This window comes from Nipponia nippon, unplaced genomic scaffold (genome assembly GCF_047370975.1).
Source record: "Nipponia nippon isolate SJK-2023a ecotype South Korea unplaced genomic scaffold, ASM4737097v1 scaffold_9, whole genome shotgun sequence".
Classification (NCBI taxonomy): domain Eukaryota; kingdom Metazoa; phylum Chordata; class Aves; order Pelecaniformes; family Threskiornithidae; genus Nipponia; species Nipponia nippon.
Window position 1 is genome coordinate 27,922,745 of NW_028262413.1, and position 20,363 is coordinate 27,943,107.

Genomic DNA, 20,363 nt, shown 5'->3' on the forward strand with positions numbered 1-20,363 from the left:
CGGACGCCCGGGCCCGTTCCCGGCCAGGGAGGCGGGCGCAGGCGGTGCCAGGAGCCGTGCCCCCGGGCGGGACCGCCGCCCCCCGGGCCGCCGCCTGCAGAGGGCGGCGTGGGCCCCGCCGCGCCGCTCCCCGCGCCTCCCCGACCGCGAACCGCGGAGCTGGGCGCTGCCGCGCGTCACGGGAGGCCGGCGGCCAGCCCCGCCGCCGGCGCCGGCCCCGGGCAGCAGCACCCACATCGCGCAGCGGCAGCGGAACCGGACGGCGCTACCGAGAACGGCCCCGGGGCCCCCAGCCCGGGCGGCGGCAGCGAGCGGCGGCCCCCCCGGCCCCCTGCCCGGCCATGCGGTGAGGGCGGCCCGCCGGGTCCGCGGAGGAACGGGAGGCGCCGTCCCGGCCGGGCCGCGGCTGCGCTCGGTTCCCCGGCCCCGGCAGCGGCGGCGCGGCGGGCCGGGCTCCCTCCTCCCGCCGCCGCCCGCAGCGGCACCGGCAGCCGTCGGCCCCCCCCGTGGCGGCGGGGGCTACCCCCGGCCCCGGCGCTGCCCGGCCCGCGGGGCCCTTCCCCCGTCTTGCGTGAGATTGGCGGATTTCAGGGAAAAAAAAAAAAAAAAAAAAAACAAAAAACCAAAACAACAACAAAAACGCGCCACCAAATACCGGGAAAGTCGGCCCGGAAAGGAATTGCAAAATCCCCGGGCCGGGATCACCGGGAGGTTGGGCTGGGTGTGGGGTCGGTTCCCGGCGCTTTCCCGGCACCCACCGATCGGCAGCCGCTGGCGGGAGGACATCGGGGTGCTTTATCCAACAGGAGCCCCGAGAAAAGTCGTTTTGGATTTATTTCCTCGCTGGCAGCCGGATCTTTTCCTCCTGGAAAGTGAAACTGCGGGATCAGCGTCCCAGCGAGATAAAACCTGCGTGGACATGGCAGAGCCCGGCTCTTGGGCCGGACGGGGTTTACATCCCGTAGGAGCAAGGGAAACGCTGCTCGCTTGACCGGGGAATGTTTTTTTTAACAGGGGCGCTGGGATCGCGGGGGTTACTTGGACATGCGGGCCTCGGCATTGCCTCGTAGGGGATTTCTTCTCCACCTTTTTTTATTTCCCTGAGAAACCGGCTGAGCCTTTTCCCACCGTGCGGAGCGGCCCTGGTGCCGAGTGAGCTTACGGATTACTGGGGGGTTGTTTTTTTTTGGCCGCAGGGATTGCGTTAACGCCGTGTGTGTCCCCTCCCGGGACTGGCCATGGCGTTGAAAGCCAGAGCGCTTTACAACTTCCAGAGTGAAAACAAAGAGGAGATCAGCATCCAGGAGAATGAGGAGCTCGTCATCTTCAGCGAGAACTCCCTGGACGGGTGGTTACAGGGCCAAAACAGCCGCGGGGAGACCGGCCTCTTCCCTGCCTCCTACGTCGAAATACTCCGCTCCCGGTCGGGCTCCAACTACACGGACTACTCCAGCAGCCCGGCCGGCTCCCCAGGGCACGACTCCTCCTTCTACACAGCCCCCCCCAACCCTGGCATCTCCTACCAGGGCAGTTTTGAGGACGACGATGATGATGACTGGGATGACTGGGATGATGCCTGCACGGTGATGGAGGAGCCCCGGAGCGCGCCGGGCACCAATGGGCACCCTTCACCCAGCCTGCAGTACCCGGCGGCATATGGCCACCACCAGCATGCCGGTTACCATCCCAAGCCGGCACTGGAGAGGCAGGACAGCATGAGCTCCTCCAAGAGGGGCAGTGTGGTGGGGAGGAATCTAAACCGCTTCTCCTGCTTCGTCCGCTCGGGGGTGGAAGCCTTCATCCTGGGCGACGTGCCCCTAATGTCCAAGATAGCCGAGGTGTACTGCATTGAGATGGGCTCCAAAGGTCCCCAGTGGAGGGCGAACCCCCACCCCTTCATCTGCTCTGTGGAGGACCCGACCAAGCAAACCAAGTTCAAGGGCATCAAGAGCTACATCTCCTACAAGCTGACCCCCAGCAACATCAACTCACCCGTCTACCGGCGGTACAAGCACTTTGACTGGCTCTACAACCGCCTCCTACACAAGTTCACTGTCATCTCGGTGCCCCATCTGCCTGAGAAGCAGGCCACTGGGCGCTTTGAGGAGGACTTCATCGAGAAGCGCAAGCGGCGGCTGATCCTCTGGATGGACCATATGACCAGCCACCCCGTCCTCTCCCAGTACGAGGGCTTCCAGCACTTCCTCTGCTGCCGCGACGAGAAGCAGTGGAAGCTGGGCAAACGCCGGGCAGAGAAGGACGAGATGGTGGGTGCCAGCTTCCTCCTCACCATCCAGATCCCCACGGAGCACCAGGACCTGCAGGACGTGGAGGACCGCGTGGACGCCTTCAAGGCCTTCAGCAAGAAGATGGACGACAGCGTCCTACAGCTGACCAACGTGGCCTCGGAGCTGGTGCGCAAGCACGTGGGGGGCTTCCGGAAGGAGTTCCAGAAGCTGGGCAATGCTTTCCAAGCCATCAGCCACTCCTTCCACATGGATCCCCCCTACAGCTCGGACGCCCTCAACAATGCCATCTCCCACACGGGCAAGACATACGAGACCGTGGGGGAGATGTTCGCTGAGCAGCCTAAGAACGACCTGTTCCTCATGCTGGACACTCTCTCTTTGTACCAAGGGCTCCTCTCCAACTTCCCGGACATCATCCACCTCCAGAAAGGTAAGGGTGGCTTCTTCTCCCCTGGTGATGACCTCTCCTGCATGATGGCCCCACGTGGGTGGGAGCAGCACGGGGAGCGGGATGGGGATGCAATGAGGAAATCCTGTGCTGTGCAGCGATGGGGATGAGGATGAGGATGAGGACCATTGCCTGTGGCTCCCAGGGAGGCAGCATGGTCCCTGCTGGCATGGCTCCCTGGTCACCCCAGCCTGGGAGAGGCTGCTGGGGCTGTTGGGTCCAGGATCAGGTTTTGCCTCAAGTGATGCCATAGACTCCATAACTGCTGCCCAAAATGCTGGCCAGGGGGCTCAGCGCAGGCGTCGCTCCCCCTGAGCCATGAGCAGGAGCCAGCACCATTGCTGTTGGCTCCAGCATGGCCTGCTCGGCACCTCATCAGGGAGGGACTGCATCACATCCCCACCCACCACTGCTTGTCCCTCCTCATCCTTCCTTCCCGGCTGAGGCAGTGGTTGGGTGGCCATCGGGGATGCTTGAGCTTGCTCCCCTGGGGCGGGGATACAGCTGGGACGTGGCCTTGGGTCGGTCGGAGGGGCTGCGGGGGGTGTGCAGGGCAGGTGGGATAGGGATGTGTCCCTTCTTCCCACCAGTCTGACTGCGCTCCTCTGGCCAGGGGGGACATGCTGGAACTTCTGGGGACAGCCAGGGTCAAGAGTATGTCCCTGCCCCTCCGAGCCCAGGCCAAGCGGGTTTAGCACCCCCAGGCTCCCTGCATCCCCTTATCCCCTTGTGCTCGCAGGTCCCCTGGGTATTTGGAGGGGTCAGGAAGGAGGAGAGGGGGCGGGAGGTGTCTGCTCTGCCCTTTCTGGGGAGGGCAGCGGGCAGGCAGGGCTCGGTGTCCCTTTGCACCCAGGCAGCGGGGTGTGACGCAGACGGGGAGCAGGGCCAAAGTCCACGCACTCCTGGCCTGGCTGCCTGCAGCGGGGAGGGGACGGCTGCGCCGGTGTCCCCAGATTTTGGGGAGCAGGGAGTTTTCCCCCGGGGTGAAGCCAGGGCTGTCCGTGTGCAAGCATCCGGGGGTGTCGGTGCATCGCTCCGCATCCCTGGGGGAGGCTGGGAAGGCGAAGGAGGAAGGGGAGGGTGCAATCCAGCCCTGGCTGCTTCCTCGCCTTTCCCTCCCCGCGTTGTTTACTGCAGCGGGTGAAGAGGGACTGGATCCCGTCCGGAAGCGAGGCCGCGTGGGCAGAGCGGAAGGCAGGATTTGGCCTCCAACCTTTGCTTCTTCCTCCTCCTCCTCCTCCTCCTCCTCCTCTCCACTGGGAGCAGGGCTGGTGCGGCGGGAGCACCATAACCCCAGGTCGGGCGCTCCCAGCAAGGGGCAGGGAGAAGGGAAAAAAGGCCAGCGAGCTGCAGGCCAGATCCTGTTTTCAGGCAAACAGCCTCTGTGCTAATGAGGGGGGAGGAATGCAGGGCTGGAGCCAGGCAGGATTCTTTCGAAACCGAGCTATAAAAATAAATGGAAGGAGGGGGAAAAACTGGTGTCAGAGCATCAGCTGCCTCTGGGAGAGGGAGATGCTTTCCCAGCCGAACTCCAGCCGGCACTGCATGCCCTTCCTGCACCCCAATTCACCGCCTCCCGGGCTAGGGTCTCCCAGGGCTGCTCTTGACCCCCGTCCACAGGGTGACATTGAACATTTGCAGGGCACGCTTGGTCAGGGCGCTTGGCTATGACGGCACACGCTGGCCCACGTTAGCTTCGCACCCCAAGCCTTGAGTCACACCCCTCCAGCAGTCCAGATTCCCAAACCTCCCTCTAAATATGAGGCTGACTGCCCAGGGATGGGGCAGAAAAGGAGTTGGGGAGGTCAGAGTCCAGAGGGAAAAGGCTCCTGGTCTTTCCCTGCCTGGAGGAGAAGGATGGGGATTGATGGGCAGGGGGAGATGACAGTCTGGGAGCGCATGGATCCCTCCCTTATTAACGTGGGGCAGCTCAGCACCGCTGGCTGTGGGGCCAGGCTGGTGCCCCGGCACGGAGGGCAATGGGACCCACTGGTGCTGCCCGGGGATGCCTGTGCCAGAGGGAGGAGGACAGAGAGACGCTCAAATCCATCAGCCTCTCACCCTTCCCCCTGCCTTGCCAGGTGCCTTCGCGAAAGTGAAGGAGAGCCAGCGGATGAGCGACGAGGGCCGGATGGACCAGGAGGAGGCGGACGGGATCCGCAAGCGCTGCCGAGTGGTGGGCTTCGCCCTGCAAGCTGAGATGAACCACTTCCACGAGCGGCGCGTGGCCGACTTCAAGAGGATGATGCAGTCCTACTTAAAGCAGCAGATCGTCTTCTACCAGCGCGTCAGCCAGCAGCTGGAGAAGACATTACACATGTACGACAACCTCTAACGCCTCTGCTTGCTGCCCCGCCGAAATCATGCACTTCTCTATCTGCAGCCTTGCAGACCTCCTCTGTTTTTGATGGGCTGAGAATGAATGGGAACTCATGACGCTAGTGACCAAATACCTTCAGGCTTTCTTTCCCCTTCCCAGGCGGGCAAGCTGTGGTCCTGCAGGGAAGGGCTCACCGACGGCCTGGCCGTGCCACCTCTTTCCCTGGGGACATCCCACCCTGCTGTGGGTCTGGCGGGGACATGGGGTGGGTCACAAGAGAGATGGACGTGGAGGTAACGGTGCCGGTATCTCTGCCCAGTGATTTTTAGCTTTCCGAAAAACCATCCTCCTGGAGCAGAGAGGTGGGTCCATCCCAGCCTGCTGGGAGAAGAAATCAAAGCAGTTGACATTTTGCACACTAAAAGCTTTTCTGATGGAAAAAAGAGAAGAAAAAGATCTTTATTTGGAAGAGGATTTTTTTTTTTGTCACAAGATATTTTCAATATTTTCCATTTTTCGCAAACGTTCCTGCAGCATTTTTACCAATCAGTTTTTAAATAGATGCACAGAGGCAAAGGGAAATCTCTTTCTCGAGCGTGGCTGTTGACTAGGAAAAGGGAGGGAAAAAAAAAAAAAAAGGCAAAAAATAAAGCGCCCCACAGCGTTTTCAATAAAAATGTCAGTACAAAAAACCACCCACCTCCTTCCCAGAGATGTCTGTGAAAAACTGAGCCGCTCCAGGATCCTGGGGAAGGCTCTGCATCCGAGCATCCCCTGGCTTCCAGCCAGCTTCCGAAAATCCCCATGCCGTGGGCAGTGGGGGGGCTGAGCGCCGGCAGGGGGGCCCACACCGTCTGCCCTCCCACTCTCCAAACAACCCACTGAGGGGCAAATCCTGTCCCGCTTTGCCCTGCCCAGTGGGGCAGGACCCATGGCAGTGTGCCGCTGCCTGGGGAAACAGCGCGGCTGGCACGGGGGCCTTGTTTTCAAAGGGAAACGGCTGGGATAAATCACAGTGAGGAAAGTTAGGGCCGGCTTGGCGTGGCTCCAGGGTTAAAATTAGCCCCGGCATGCAGGCCAGCGGGGTATTGTTAAAATAACAGCGGCGCTGGGAATGTGACGGGTTGCGCTCCGTCCTTCCAGAGCCCTCCCCAGCCCTAGCCGGCGGGACAAGCACGCCGAAATCCACCTGGAGTCATCGCACAGCCTCTGTCCAGGCAGGACGCGTTTCTTCCTGCATCGTGCAGCTGGGGTGGTCCCCTTCACCATCGCCCCATCCCACTCCGGCCCCATTCCAACCCCATCCCATCCCAACCCTATCCTACCCCAGCCCCATCCTATCTTAGCTCCATCTTTACGCAGACCCATCCTACCCTGTCTGCATCCTACCTTGGCACCATCCCATGCCATTCCCATCCTATCCCGGCCCCATCCTACCATGGCCCCATCCCACCCTGGCCCCATCCCAACTCTATCCCACCCCAGCCCCATCCCACCCTGGCCACATCCTACCTTGGTCCCATCCCACCCTGGCCCCATCCCGCCCCGGCCCCATCCCGCCCCAGCCCCTCTGGCAGCAGCAGCTGTGGGAATAGGGTGGCTAACCCCTGTGCTAACCCCACAGGGGTTAATGCCTCATCCCGGGCCCTGCTGGCCCGTGCACTGGATGACCGTGGTTGCCTTGGCCCCACGTTGAGGCCAGATGCTGTGCAGGACGGCGTGTCCCTTCCCCCTGACAGCCCCGCTGCTGCCTGCTCTCCCCTGGCAGCACAATGGGCACTGGGTTTGAGCCTGCCACTGCTGTCCCCGGGCGGACAGCCAGCCTCCGGCACTGCAAGCAGCCTCCAGAGCCGTGCTGGCACCCAGCTGCGGCATCCCAGGTGCCCTGGACCCGGCTCGGTGCGGGGATGCCCTGCCTGGGATCCCTCATCGCAGCACGGTCCCTGGGATGTCCCAAAGACAGATTTTGGAGGGTCTGGACGTGGGATGGGGGACGAGGGCCTGGGAGGGTGGGAGAGGCGATAGCGGTATCGGGAGGGCGCGTGCAGCCCCAGCGAAGGAGTTAATCCTCCTCAGAGCCACCCTGATAAACACTTGCAGATTTGGGCCCCAAAGCCAGGCTGGTCACACCCTTGGCGAAGGCCGAACGCTGCAGAGAGCCACTTTCTGCTCTCAGGCCGTGCAACTGGAGCAGGGAGATGTCCCAGCAACCCGGGGAGCTCATCCTCTGCTCCAGTGTCCTGGCATGGGGCTGGGCACAGGACTGGGTCCCTGCGGGCTGCATGCACCCCCTCTGAAGGCTGTGCCTCAGTTTCCCCAAGTGTGGACCTGTGCTCTCTGTGGTCCTTTGGCACCCACAAAGGTCTCCCTACCCCACCAGCCACTCCACTGTGTACCCCCGTGTCTGGACCACGCTCCCAGGGCTGGCTCGGCACAGCAAACCCATCAGCTGGAAAAACCTGCTTCCCATTAACATTCCTGCCTTTTCCCTCCGCTGCCTGGCAGCGGGTGGCTGGGGCCCTCCCTGCCCACGGGTGGGTGTTTTGGGGTCTGCCTCAGCTGGGCAGGGGGCTCAAGCATCCTCCTGCTGCCCCCCATGCCTCCGATGGCATCCTGCGAAAGCGCTGAGGTTTGGATGGTGGACCCAGCTCCGGGCATCCCGGTGGCTGCCCCAGTGCTCCCGCCGCCATGTGGGCACCCCTGGGGTGCAGGGTGGCGGTGGGGGGGGGCTGGGGGTGCAGGCAGTGCTCCCTGTGCCCCAGTGGTTTCGGTTGCTGCCCTTATCCAGGACACAGGCCGTTCCCTGCTCCTGCTCAGGGTTGCAGCAAGAAAAAAAACCCAGAGCGTGTGTGGGGCCGAGAGGAAACGCCAGGAACATGGGGCAGGTCCGCTTCCTCCTCCCACTTCCCAAGGCTGTTCTCGCGTGGGAAAGCCAAGGCCAAGGCACTGCCATGAGCCCCGCCGGCACTACGGCCGGGTGGGGAGGCGGCAGCAGTGGCCAGTGCATCCTCCCCGGGGAGCACCGCAGCCGGCACGGGAGGGTCTGTCGCTGCCTCCGCTCTGGTGGGAGGATTCCAGGAGAGCTTGTCTTGCTTCTTCCCTTTGGGCTTCTCCTCACTGTGGAAAGAAAATCTGACGTCCTTGGTTTGACCTCTGGGTGACTGGGGTTTATATGCAGGCTGGGCCAGCAGGCAGTAGGGACAATTTGGATCCAACCCATCCCTAGGTATCCCCCAGACCAGCAAGGCTCAGCTCGGGGGGATGAGCCACCTCCACAGCCAAACCCGTCCTCTGCCACCCTCAGCGTGCTCCCCAAGCCCAGCCTAGGGCTGGATGTTCTGGGGCGGGAGGACCCCTTCCTGGTGGCGGAAGCAGTCGGGGGCCCGCAGGGACCAGCCAAGAGGCTGGAGGCTGAGGATGTGCTGGGTGCCTCCTGCCCCAGCAGCTGGGACAAGCGGATCTGCTGATCGAAGGCTCATCAGCTGCACAGATACCCCCCCCCCAGCCCTAAGGGCTCAATAATTCGGGATCGGACACCAAAGCAGCCCAGTGGCCTGACCCGGCTGCTCCCCATGGCAAAGGGGAGCGCAGGGTGCAGCTCCTGGCAGCGCGGCCGGGCAGGATCAGGCCTGCCAGGCACGCTACGCTGCCGGCGTGCTTAGCAAGCGTGTTGGAGGCACAGCTGGCAGCAGGGAGCGGGGAGCAGAGTCACGCCTGCTCGTCAGGGCTGGCAGCAGCTCTGGGGCTGCGCACGCAGGGGATGGAGCCGAGGATGATTTTGCTTGCCCGAAATGACTGTGAGGTCCTATCCAGACCCATCCCCGCTGTGCTGGGAGGTGGATGAGCGTGTGCCTGCGTGGAGGCAGCAAGACCAGGCAGATGCACGTGGGAGGGCACCGGCACGGGGTGGCAATGAACCAGGGGCAGAAGGAGACAGCTCAGACTGCCAGCTCAAATCTTTTAATCACTGCACTTCTCAAATATTTCCGAAGCGTGACCCTGACTCGGCTCCTCCAGGCAAGGCAATGAGCACCAGCTGGTTCCCTTGGCTGCGGCTATAAATGCTCCCTCCTGCTCCCAGCTCAAGGTAGTTATGGGGGGTGGGGGGTTGTCAGCAGTGCCTGTGCCAGGAGATTGAGCTGGGAGCCACCTTTAGTCACAGCTGGAGTTTGCCAGCCCTCCTCATTCCTTTACTGCTGAACGCTGCAGCCCTAGTGCTCTGCAAAGGGGCTGGTCCGTCCCCCGCAGCCAGAGCTGGGGTGATGCTCAGGGCAGACCCTGTGCCAGGACGGATAATCACTCCGGTCCCTGGGAAGGTGCTGAGCCTGGGGAGGTAGGTCCTGCACTGCCGAGGAGCTGTGTCTCTGGGTGTGTTGTTGTTGCAGGAGGGGTGGAGAGCCCAGGCTCTGGGATGTGATTGTCCCTCCGTCATTGTCTGTCTGCCTTGGAGTTGCTGGGTGTGGAAATGGAGGTTAGGCTCGATCTGGCTTGAATTTAAATCAACAGCCAGGCTGCAGAGCCGTGGCAGGCAGCAGCTGCCTGGGGGATGCTTTTTGGTGTCTAGGTCCTCATCTCTCCATCCCTTCCTCTGCTTGCCAAGGCCTGGGAAGTTTTATCTCGGGTGGGCAAGGTGGTGGGGGATGCCAGACTGCTGGGGACAGCCCTGTCCCTGCATGGATTTGTTGTCCCCACCTCCTGGGAGGTGCTCCTAGGGTGATGTGCCTGCAGCCTGCCCTTCCCCCTAGTCTCTGTCCTGTCCTGCCGGGCTGGCTGGCAGCTGAGCCTGTTCTGCAGGCTGTGGGCATGGCCTGCTGAAATCAGGCAGGCACCTAGCAGGGAGGGAGGGCTCCCGGCATCTTGGGATGCTGGGCTCGGCTTGGAGCCAAGTGGAGGTGCTGAGCCTTATCACATATGCAGCAGTCGCCCTGAGGTCTGGCTCCAAGTTTCCTGCATGGGGCAGCTCCTGGCTACCGCTGGTCAGGTCCTTCACCTGCCTTGGGAGAAATAGGTGTCCTCCTGCCCTCCTAGGTAGGGTCTCCTGGAGACCTTGCTTCATCGCCTGCCATCAGGGAGCGTGACCTGTGCCCCCTGAGGGGACCCCAGCACGTGTCTCCTGGCTCCCAGCAAAATCCTGAGCATCTCCTGGGGCTGGTGAGAGCTGCCGGGGGGGGGGGGGCTGGGATGGGGACAGGAAGGCAGGAGCCCTGGGACCATGCTTTGCCCCCAAAAAACAGAGTGGGGCTGCCTGCGTGAGCTTTGGGGGTTCATGTGCTCATTGCGCCTCTGTCCCCAGGAGCAATGTGGACAACGTTGTCACAGCAGCGGAGGAGTCTGGAGGCTGGGGGCGTGATGCTTGCATGGGTCCCAGTCTCCTGTGCAGGGCTTGGATGTGCTGGCCTGAAGTGTGGCTGGGAGTAAAGTCCCTCATTTGTTGAAGCCCTGCATTTGCATGGCAAAAGCTTGCGGGTAGGGTTTCAAAGCCAAATGATCCTATCTGCCCTGGGTGGCTGCTGAAAGAAACCTGCTTGGCCTATTGTTTGTTTGCATTTGAATAGGTGCCTGGAAACTGGTTCATGTCACCGGAGCTGTGACAGACTCCCCTCCTGCTCTGTGTTCATCCCCACCTCTGAGCCCTGGTGTCTCCAGCTCCTGCCGAGTGCTGGCTCTGCCTGAGCTGGTACCATGGTGCTGGTATCATCATTAACCCAGGAAAGGTGTCGGATCCACTCTGCCGCAGATGTGACGCCTGGGAGATGGCCACGGGGTTATGGTCTCCTTCTCTCTTCCCAAAGCAGTTACGTGTGGCCTGGGCAAGCTTTGCGTTGCTGCAGTGCTTCCATCCGTGGCCAGCACAGGACAGGGCCAGGCTTCTGGGGGGTGTTGGGTAACCCAAGAGGAGGTTTCCTAGCTGCTTTAAAGGTGCTGTGGGTCCGCTGAAGAAACAGCGGAGGAAAATTGCTCTTACTCCCTTCTCCTTGCTGCTTCCAGGCTGGAGTCTGCAGCAGGGCATCATTTAAACATGCCCCTTCCTCGCAGCTGGGGACAGCCTGGCCCTGCCATGCCTGCCTGGGCACCAGCCTTCTCCCTGAGCCATGCAACAGCGCTGCTCCTCCTGCCTCGGCTGTTCTGAGCTCAAATCAGGACGTTAACCCCAGCCCTGGGCTGAAATCCCAGCAGGGCTGCAGGGACTTCCCGACTGATCCAGCCCAGGCTGCATCCTGCCTGGGATCCAGCTGCAGAGGAGGAGAAACTCCCTGCTTCTGGGGCTTGTAGAAAGCAAGGGTGACTTCTTAATTAGGAACAAAATAGAAGTGAAACTCATTGGCATTTTTGTCACTTGTGAGCCCGTGTGTGACCGCCTGTGTAATCTGGCGGTCAGGCTTTTACCCAGGTGGTTTCCTCAGGGTGTCTGGAGGTGGCACAGAGGACGAGGGACACCAGCTATTGAGTCATCCTCGCACCTGGGTGGCTCTACTTGCTGATGTCCTTGCTTTTGATATGCCTCTTCCTACCATTGAGGAGGTGGTGGCAGGTATGGTCTGTCTTCTCTGTCCTGTCACACCTCTGTGAGTCACTGCAACTTCCTCACTGTCCTTTGTCCCTGTACCTGGGTGTCTTCTGGCTCCTGCCCTGCTTTCTGCTACCCCATGGTTTCCTTTAGTGACCTGAAGCTTTGCTTTAGCCTGGCTGTGGGCTGGCTGTCCTCTTGACCTGCCTTTTATTTCCTGATCGGGGGGTCCTCAGAAGCTGCATGTAGATACATGGGGGTCTTGATGAACTGTTGATCCAAGTGCCCTCGGCACCTTCTTACAGCCCCTTTTCTGCCTTTCCTGGTGCTCCCACGCCTGATGTCCCCACTCCACCCCCACCCTGCATTTCTCTGCACTCACAGGCTGGGCACAACAATGCCTTCCTGGTACCAGCACCCACCAGGGACCCCCTCTCCCACAGCAGGACTGGGGGGAGATGCCCACCCCACTGTGGGTGCAGGTTCCCTGCCTGCAGGGTTGGGGTGAGCCAGGGAGCTCGGCTGGTGGTGCTGCAGAAGAAATGGCCCTGGCCATGTCCTGGGGCAGGGGCTCCCTGGGGACAGCAGTCTTGCTCTGGGTGGCTTTTCCTATTTTAAAACCATGGGTGGAAGGCAGAGGAGGGATGTAGGTGTGAGATGCCCAGGGTGTGCCCAGCCTGGGGAAACACCAGCAGCTGTAGTTGTGGGACAAGGTGGGGAGGTGCTGGGGGGAGACCGGGCAGCAGCTCCCTGAGAATAGGGCATGTGAGTTCATGGGCATGGCTGGCTCTTGTCAGCCAGCTGTGTACATCTGGCCTGCCTTGGGGGGGGAACAGCACATCTGGCAGAGCAGCTGTGAGCATCTTCCCTAAATCTCTGCAAGCTTTATAACCAGCTTGGCAGGGAAGGGTGCAGCCTAGCTCCTGTCACCCCCAAAACCTCCCAGATCAGAGTGGTTCTGGCCCAAACTGGGATGAGGAGGGGAGGCCGCACCTCCGCATGAGCAGGCAGCTTCGGTGCCGTGCCCTGGCCGGGCACAGAGCCTGCAGGGCTCCAAGGAAGGCAGATGCTGTGCCGGCTCCTGATGCAGGGAAGCCAAAGGGTCTGGCCAGGAAACTTTTGAAATTGTTTAGGCTGTGGTTTAAGTCTTCTCCATGGCTGGGCAGGAGCGCCCCTGGACCCTCAGCCCTTCCCCAGGTGGGTTGCTGGCAGTGGGCAGCACCAAGGCTGGGCCTGATCCTGCCCCGGCCATCCTGCTGCAAACCCCGAATAACCCAAGCAGAGCCAGCAGCTTTGCTCAGGATCTGAACCCTGCCAGCAGAGCTTGGCCCTGGAGAACCGCAATCCATGCTGGTGTCTTCCAGGTTACTGCCTGTCCTCCCCTGACCCTGGGAAGTGGATGTTTCCCAGCAGCGGGAATACAACCGCAAGCCTTAAAAATAACCTGCTTTGCTTTCAATGCTCCTTACAAAATAGGCCACGTTCTTTCTATTTACTCCCTGGGCACGAGGTGAAAATCATTCAAAAGGAAAACATGACGGATGCTTCAAAAGGGGCCGTCAGTGGATGCCCTGGCTTCCCTGCAAACCTCCATCCCTTGCTGGGGGGTATGTACTTAGCAAAGATAATAATAAATGTGCTTGTTTGAATGTGACAGGGAAGGCACAGGGCTGGGGTTAATCTGGAAGAGGGAGGGAGGCGATGGCACTCCCTCTGCTCTGTGGGGAGAGGTTGTCCCGGCCTTTCAGGAGCAGCACCGCCCCGGCAAGATCCTCCATGGCAAGCTCTGAGCCATGGCGTGGGCAGCCTGGTCACACTGTCCCTATTTTACAGAGGGGAGAGGATGTGATTTGCCTCTGAGCAGAAGGAAACATTATTTTTCCCCCTCCGGATGCGGCAGGAGGAGGGTTTTGGAGGCGAGGAGGTTGCAGCAGGGAAGGAGGCAGTGGTGCGCAGGCTTGGCACCCATGGCACAGGCTGCCTTGGGCCAAGAGGGCTGGGAGGTGCTGGGGCTGCTTCCGCCGTGCCCCATCTCGCCCGCACCATGGGGCAGGTCGGGGCTGGGGCACACACGGGTGGGGGGTGCCTGCCTGCACCCTGATGGTTGTGGGTGCCTGGTGGGATGTGCTGGCACCCGCCAGCTGGAGCAGGGCAGGTGCGATTTACCACTCGGCAAACATTTGGCACCATAAACGCAGCCAGGAAAACTGGCGTGGTCCAAGCAAACATCCTGGCTCTTCTGGAGCCTTGGGGTGGGACTGTCCCGGGGTGGTGGTTTGAGGTGGGATCGTGCATTGACACTAGGGATGGATTTTACCCTGGATGAGAGGGGTGCACGTGTGACGCATCCCCTGTGGTCCCTGGGGGCTCAACTCGGCTTCCCATCGGTGTTGTGAGAGTGCGATGTGCCCTGTGATGAGCTTCCCAGCTGCAGCAATGCAGGGTATTATTGTTGGGTCCCATCCTGAGCTCAGCGCTCAGTTTTTCCTCTGCTCTTCCTCAGATAATTTCTATTTAAGTTTTTAGGACTCCAGGCTGGGGAAAACTTGAGCAAGAGCCCAGAATTTGGTCCATTACCTCCAAATGTCGCTCGGCAGCTCACTGGGCTTAAAACAGGCCTGGCAAGGAGCGGCGACACAAGGGAGATGGCTTATGAAAACCATGATGCTCCTCGGAAAAGGCACTTATTTGGTTTATGTCTGCTGTACTGGAGTATACAGTGGAAAGCTGCACTGGCTCTTGTTCTCCGCTCCCCTCTCTGGTTTCACACTGCCCAGGTGAGCGCCTGCCATCCCTCCCTGCCGAGGGCATCCTACCTGTTCTGCAAGCCCCCCGGGGCTCGGTGCAATCTGCTTTATGAAACACACAGCAAGCACGCAGAGAAAGAGCGAGGCAGTTTTTTTCCAAGTGGGTGGAGACTCCTTAAATTCCCCTGGCATCAGCCACGGAGTTTTTTCCGAGCCTCCGCTCCAGTGTCTCAGCCCGCCTAGCCCTGGGGGATTTGGGCAGCTTCATCCCCAGCCTGACTCAGCCCAAGCCACTCCTCATCCTCCCTCGTGCGCAGAGAGCTGTGGCAAACAGCCTCATGGTGATCAGTGCTGCCCATGGAGGAGCCACTGATGGTTCGGTGGGGACTGGTGCCATCAGGTCCCCTTCAGCACTGTGGCCACCATTAGGTGGTCCAAATGAGCACTCAAAGTCAGGGATCCCCAGGGATGCTCAGGCATTTCGCCTGTCCCCACTTGCCTATGCAGTGCCCCCCTCCCCTGCCCAAAGCCACCTGGAGATTTAGGGCTCCCAGGTGGGCCGGACCGGCAGCCCCCGTATCCCCAGGGTCCTCCTGCATCTGTGGGATGCCAGCTCCCAGGGAGGAGGAGGAGAGCTGGGAGGAGGTGGCTAGTGGTGCTCCGGGAGGGTCTGGACCCCCAGGTGGTCTCGTCACCCCACGCCTGAGCCCTTCACACCCAGTACTGGTTGTTTTTCAAGGGGGGGTTGGAAGTCCGGCAGTACTGGAGGAGCTCAGGGTCCGGCGGTGCCCCCGGACCTGTGCCCTGGGGGGGGGGACCCATGTCCTTGTCCTCCAGGGCATTGACAGTCGTTAGGGGGATGCCTTGGTTGGGGTCCGTCCTCCGGAAGGTCTCCTGGTCTGGCACGGCCCCGTTCTTGGCCTTGGAGGAGGGGGTGCCCTGGACGTGGTGCTTCCCTGTCTTGTTGCGCTTGTGTAGGTAGAAGAGCAGCGGCAGGATGAGGGCCAGCAGGAGGAAGATGAGGCAGATGGGGATGATGATGCTGAACATGTTGGCCTCGACGAAGCTAAGGAAGGTGCCCCCCTCCACGGGGCTGGGGCTGGTGGTAGCACCGGGGCCCAGCCAGGCAGTTGGGGGCATGCCCAGCTCGCTGGCATTGGGGCTGCTCCGTGCCGTGCCCTGGGGCTGGGGCACCAGCGGCGAGGGTGCCAGGGGGGCTGTGAGCAGGGTGACGCTGTAGGCTTTTGAGGCATTGTAGGGCTCAATGCTGTACCCCAGTGATGCCAGAGCTGGTGGCACGCCGGCAGCCACCAGCTTAAAGACGAAGCTGTCACTCTGCAGGGGCTGGTCAGTCTCCCCAGTGTCCAGCACCTCCAGCCCCACCAGCCCTTGCTCCAGCTCGCTCTGGCTGAAGGTCTTGATCAGTGTGGTTGGTTGTCCTGTGTCCCTGGAGACCCTCACAAGACGGCTGCCACGGGGCGCCCTGTGGATCTTGAAGACTGGGATGCTCTTGGTGCGGTTGGCCAGTTCGCTGGCATCAAGGATGCTGGTGTCCAGGAGGGCCGTGGTGCCCTTGGGCCACACACTGCCCGGCTGAGCCTTCACCAAGGCGCGGACAGTCACGTTTACCACTCCAGTCCTGTTGGCTACCCGTGACATGGCAAGGAACTGGAAGCTGTCCTCAGGAGAGGTGAGGTCGGTGAAGGTGAACGTCACCTCTCCACGGTCCAGCTGCTTCTGTGAGAAGCCCAGCGCTGGCTTTCGGTTGACCTGCACTTGGCCAAACCTTGGGTCCCTGGTGATCCTGTACAGGGCATTGCCTGCCCCCAGCTGTGTGGCTCCTAGGAGGTGATGGTGGGACACCAAGGCCCTGTTCAGGTCTTGGGGCACCTCCAGCAGCACTGGGCTGGCAGCAGTACTCGCTGCAGGCAGCACCTCGATTTCCAGTGAGGTCAAAGTGGGTGGGTGGTGGCCATCGGAGAGGCTCAGGGCTAAGGACCCTGGGGCATGGCTCCCAGTGGCAACAAACACCACGTGGCCTGCATTGACATCTGCTTGGGTGAAGCGGTTGATGGGCTCCTGTGGGTTGCGTGTGTTGGCCAGGTGGCCAGCAAGAGGTCTCTGGAGTACACTGTACACCATCTCCTCTGGAGACCCCGATGGGTCTGCTACATCCAGGTACTCCTGGGACAAGATCACCACAGAGCCTGGTGGGACCCGCAGCACTTCTTGCCGCTTCACCACCTGCGGTGGCTTGTTGCTGCTGCTGGTCACTGTTATATTGAAAGCTTCAGAGATGACCACCCCTTCCTGTGGAGGACGGATGGACTGCTGCAGCCGGGGCCAGAGCCAAGCCTTAAATCTGAAATGGTCATCAGAGACACTGTCTCCACCATGAGCATAGGCCAGGCGCCCCGTGGTCAGGTCTGATTGCAGGAAGAATGGCCGTGACTGCTGCAGGGGCACACCAGCCACCAAGAGCTGCCCATGAGCTGGCAGCCCCGTCACCAGGAAGATAACATCATGTGCAGCCCTCTCGGGGACCGGGATTTGGCTTAGGAGGTTGGAAGCATCCAGCATTGAGGTGTCTATCTCTTCCTGTTGAGCCCTTGCGAGCTGGAGACCTGGGGGGAAAAAGGAAAATGCAAAGGTCTGTCATCCCTAGGAAGAACCAGGATCTGCTGGAGAGGAGAGTGAGGTATAGTAGAAAAAGGATTGCAAAGAAATGGAGAGGGATGAGAAGGCAACTGGGACTTGCACAGAGAGACAGCAAAAGGATGGATGCAATTTTAGATGTTGCTTGATATAATATCAGAGCTTGTGCTTGGGTGGCCATTGGAAATTGCACGGTGGTGTCTTCTTCAGACAAACAAGCACTCCTGAATCTTGCACAATCCCATTTCTTCTCCCTTCCTTCTTTACCTGCATTTCTCCATAACTGAGTTGAGCGCTGGGGACACCTGGCCTCGAAGGAGATCAGCACGAGGAGGATGAAGGAGTCTGAGATGGCTGTGGGAGCGACCACACGGAAGCGGATGGCATCTTGGGTGAGCCAGAAGGGCTTCTCTGGCATCTCATGCTGGTAGAAAATCAACCCACTATCCACCTAAAATAAAAAAAACTCAATGTGCTCTGCTAAATGGCAACATAAATACTCAGAGTGGGTGATACCATGTGGGAGATGGGTGCGTCTGTCTTATCTCTGGTGTGATGGGTACTGTAGCACCAGTGGGGACTTTGGTGACACTGTGTTAGAGCCCCTGTTTGTGCCCCGAGCTCTTGTCTTGGCTGTAGGAAGGAGCAGCCAAGCCCTAATTGGGTAAGAAATGGGGATCATCACCAGCCATGGCATGGTAGCCACCACTGAGAGCTCATGGTGCCTCTCTGTCAGGATGTTTCTGTCCAGCAATTGGGGAAACTGAGGCTCAGAGGAAGGGCTGAGCTTTCTCAGCATCCTCCAAGAGTCAGGCCAGGCTGCCTCTGAGGGTGAGCACAGCATGGGAGAGCTTGCAGGGTGGGCAAACCTGTGTGCTTCTGAGGGAGGGTCAGAAATAAGCCCTTCGCCGTGCTCTGCAAAAGCCTGGCTGTGTAGAAGCGTGGTAGCAAGGACCTGCTTGGAGCTGGGGTGAAAGCATTATGCTTGGCCCTTGCCTTAGGCAGCAGCCAGGATGGCTGGGTCTGCAGCAGAGAGGTAGCCTAAGAAAAGGGGATTTTAACTCCCTGAGCCTCCTCCAGCACTAAATCCAAGGCTGGGGGCCATGGTAAAGCCGGTGCTGGGGCAGCAGCTCTTAATCCCTCTTAGCAGCCGTTGGCAGAGCTGGGAAAGTCACAGTGTGGCTGCAGCCTTGCTCTGCCTCCTGCCAGGGATCAGGTGCCTCTGCCCATGGTGGCAGTGGGGTTGGGCTGGGACCCCTGGGCTGCGGTGGGGGGTGATGGAGGGCTTTGCCTTGGGATCCTGGGTGGCTAGGGGAGGCGAAAGCTCACCTGGGCTTGGGTGAAGTTCCTGATTTCCTCCCCCCGGGAGGTGCTCAGCCTGCCCAGGCGCGGGGCTTGCTCGATGCTGTAGTACAGAGCGGTGGAGCCAGTGGGGCTGTTGCTCACTGCTTGCAGGTTCTGGCTGGTGATGGGCTGCAGGGCACCTGGAAAACACATCCAGTATGGACTTCAACCCGCTGCCTCACCACCTGCCTGCAGCCTCTGCCACGGGCATCTCTTGGCAGCGCTCGGGCAGGGGGTGGTGGAAGGGTCCAAGGGCCCCATTTGCCATTGAACTGGGAGCAAGGGGAATGTGCCCATACCCACCTGGGCAGACGGTGAGGCTCTGCTTCTTGGCCAGGCTGATGAGGGGCTCTCTCTGGGCCCTGACAAGGAAGAAGTGCCCAGGAGACAGGTTCTCACCATCCCACAGGTCGAAGGTGAAGCCCCCATCCAGGGGTCCTGCGGAAAGCACAGAGCTGGGCATTTATGGGGAGCAGGGGGGCTGCAGCCCCCCATTAACCTGACACAGTTTGGACCAGGGTGCTGCATGATGGGGTTAGCATCTGCCTTGGTGGCCACAGTGCATCCCTCCAGTCACCTTCCCTCCTTTGGGCAGGGGGTGACGCCAGGGGGCTGGGGCACCTCAGCTCTGCCCTACCTTGGTGCACGAAGAGGATGAGGCCGTTGTTTATCTGGGCCTGGGTGAACCGCTGGACCTCAGCACCAGGCGCAGACCTCAGCACAACCTTCCCGTTGGCCGGGGGCTGGATGGAGTAGGTCACCTCCTCTGCTGGGGAGTCCTCATCCTCAGCGCTCAGGATGTGGGGGCTGATGGCAGCTGTGGTGCCTTCCCGCAGCTGGGGGATAGGGAGAGGCTGTAATCCCCCTAGGATGCCCCCAGCACTTCTGTCCCCTTCCCCAGCCTGCTCTGGACCCTGTCCCAGCTCAGACCACTTTGCTGGGTGCCTGAGCACATCCCAGCCCAACAAGGATGCCTTGGCCGTGTGCCAGGTGATGCCCCATCGTCTGGCCTCTTCCCAGCCCTCTGTCACCCTGCACCGCTGCCGTGCCAGCCGGCATGTGCCGTGCCACTGGGTCTGTGCATCTGCATGGTGTGCGCAGGACAGGGGAGGGCTTGCCTCTCCATGCCCAGTTTCCCCAAGTGCTGGAAATGGAAGAAGGCACAGTGCTGGCACGGCTCGTGGGGCTGGCACGGCTCGTGGGGCTGGCACAGAGGCTGTGCCTTTGATGTGTCTCTCTCCATTGCTCTGCAGAAGAAGAGATTTCTGTGGGGTCCCCGAGCCCTGAACTTGTTCCCTGAGCTGCTGCTGTGTACGTGATGACTGCAGCCCCATCTCTCCCCAGCTGGGTGTTTCTCCTAGCTCCTGCTCCCGGCAAAGCACCCTTCCCACCGCCCCCTCGCAAGGCTGCAGCGAGGCCACGAGCAGACCCAGCAAACCCTCCAGGAATGACAAGTATGCAGCCGAGCTCAGGGCCACTGTGAAGCTTCCCAGGGCTGCTTTTCCCCTCCCCGGCCAGCGGTGCCCACCGGCCCCCACGGATGCTGCCACCCCAAAGCTCTGGCATCTCCCCTCTCCAGCTGGAGGCAAGAATTTTCCCTGCTCCTAATCCTGTGCCGTATCTCAGTCTCGGCAGACCACAGGGATGAATCCTGCACTGCCAGAAGGGTTCTGCCCATGATCCCCAGAGCTGCCTTTTGCCCTCAGGATGCCCCAGAATCTCAGGGTGCGTGGACGGAGTCTTCCCGCAGCTCGTGCAGGGCAGAGGGGCAGGATGCGCTGCATCCCATGGCATCGCAAGCCTGGCCCGCATTCTGCAAACCCACAAGACAACCCCCGGGCGCTGGAGGAGCTGCTCAGCTGGCCGTGCTGGGTTAGATGAGCCCTTTTCTGCTGTTTTCTGCTGGCCTAACCCAAAACATTTCTTGAGTGGGTGTTGGTGCCGACAGTGAAATTAAATCCCTCGGCAGTCCCCGTGGGATGGTGGGAGGCAGGCTAGAAAACACAGCTTTGGAGAGTCGGGATAGGGGAAGCGCTGCTGGACACACGGCTGGTGCGGGAGCTGAAGCCCTCACCATGGGAGCTGCTGCTCT

At 60.8% G+C, this 20,363-nt stretch overlaps 2 protein-coding genes across 2 annotated transcripts in view; one reads left to right on the plus strand and one right to left on the minus strand.

The window, feature by feature from the left end:
• Positions 1-625: 625 nt before the first annotated feature.
• On the plus strand, positions 626-6,017 carry SNX33 (sorting nexin 33). The gene is made up of 2 exons (XM_009469658.2): positions 626-2,679; positions 4,779-6,017. Exons 1-2 carry the CDS (start codon positions 1,239-1,241, stop codon positions 5,030-5,032), a joined length of 1,695 nt encoding a protein of 564 aa, XP_009467933.1. The 5' UTR covers positions 626-1,238; the 3' UTR covers positions 5,033-6,017.
• Positions 6,018-14,200: 8,183 nt separating this feature from the next.
• The window catches only part of CSPG4 (chondroitin sulfate proteoglycan 4), a 28,650-nt gene continuing 22,487 nt past the window's right edge, over positions 14,201-20,363 (minus strand). The window contains exons 6-10 of the mRNA XM_087744943.1: positions 18,909-19,107; positions 18,575-18,709; positions 18,257-18,411; positions 17,195-17,378; positions 14,201-16,896 (exon numbers count right to left, since the gene is read on the minus strand). Coding sequence (XP_087601069.1) covers positions 14,984-16,896; positions 17,195-17,378; positions 18,257-18,411; positions 18,575-18,709; positions 18,909-19,107 — 2,586 coding nt within the window. The 3' untranslated portion in view covers positions 14,201-14,983. The remainder of the gene's footprint in view (positions 16,897-17,194; positions 17,379-18,256; positions 18,412-18,574; positions 18,710-18,908; positions 19,108-20,363) is intronic.

What these genes read in the sequence shown, in the direction of transcription:
- SNX33 (XM_009469658.2), top strand. Translation starts at nt 1,239, where the DNA reads ATGGCGTTGAAAGCCAGAGCGCTTTACAACTTCCAGAGTGAAAACAAA. An exon ending in CATCATCCACCTCCAGAAAG is followed by an intron (nt 2,680 to 4,778) that starts GTAAGGGTGGCT and finishes CTGCCTTGCCAG; the next exon opens with GTGCCTTCGCGAAAGTGAAG.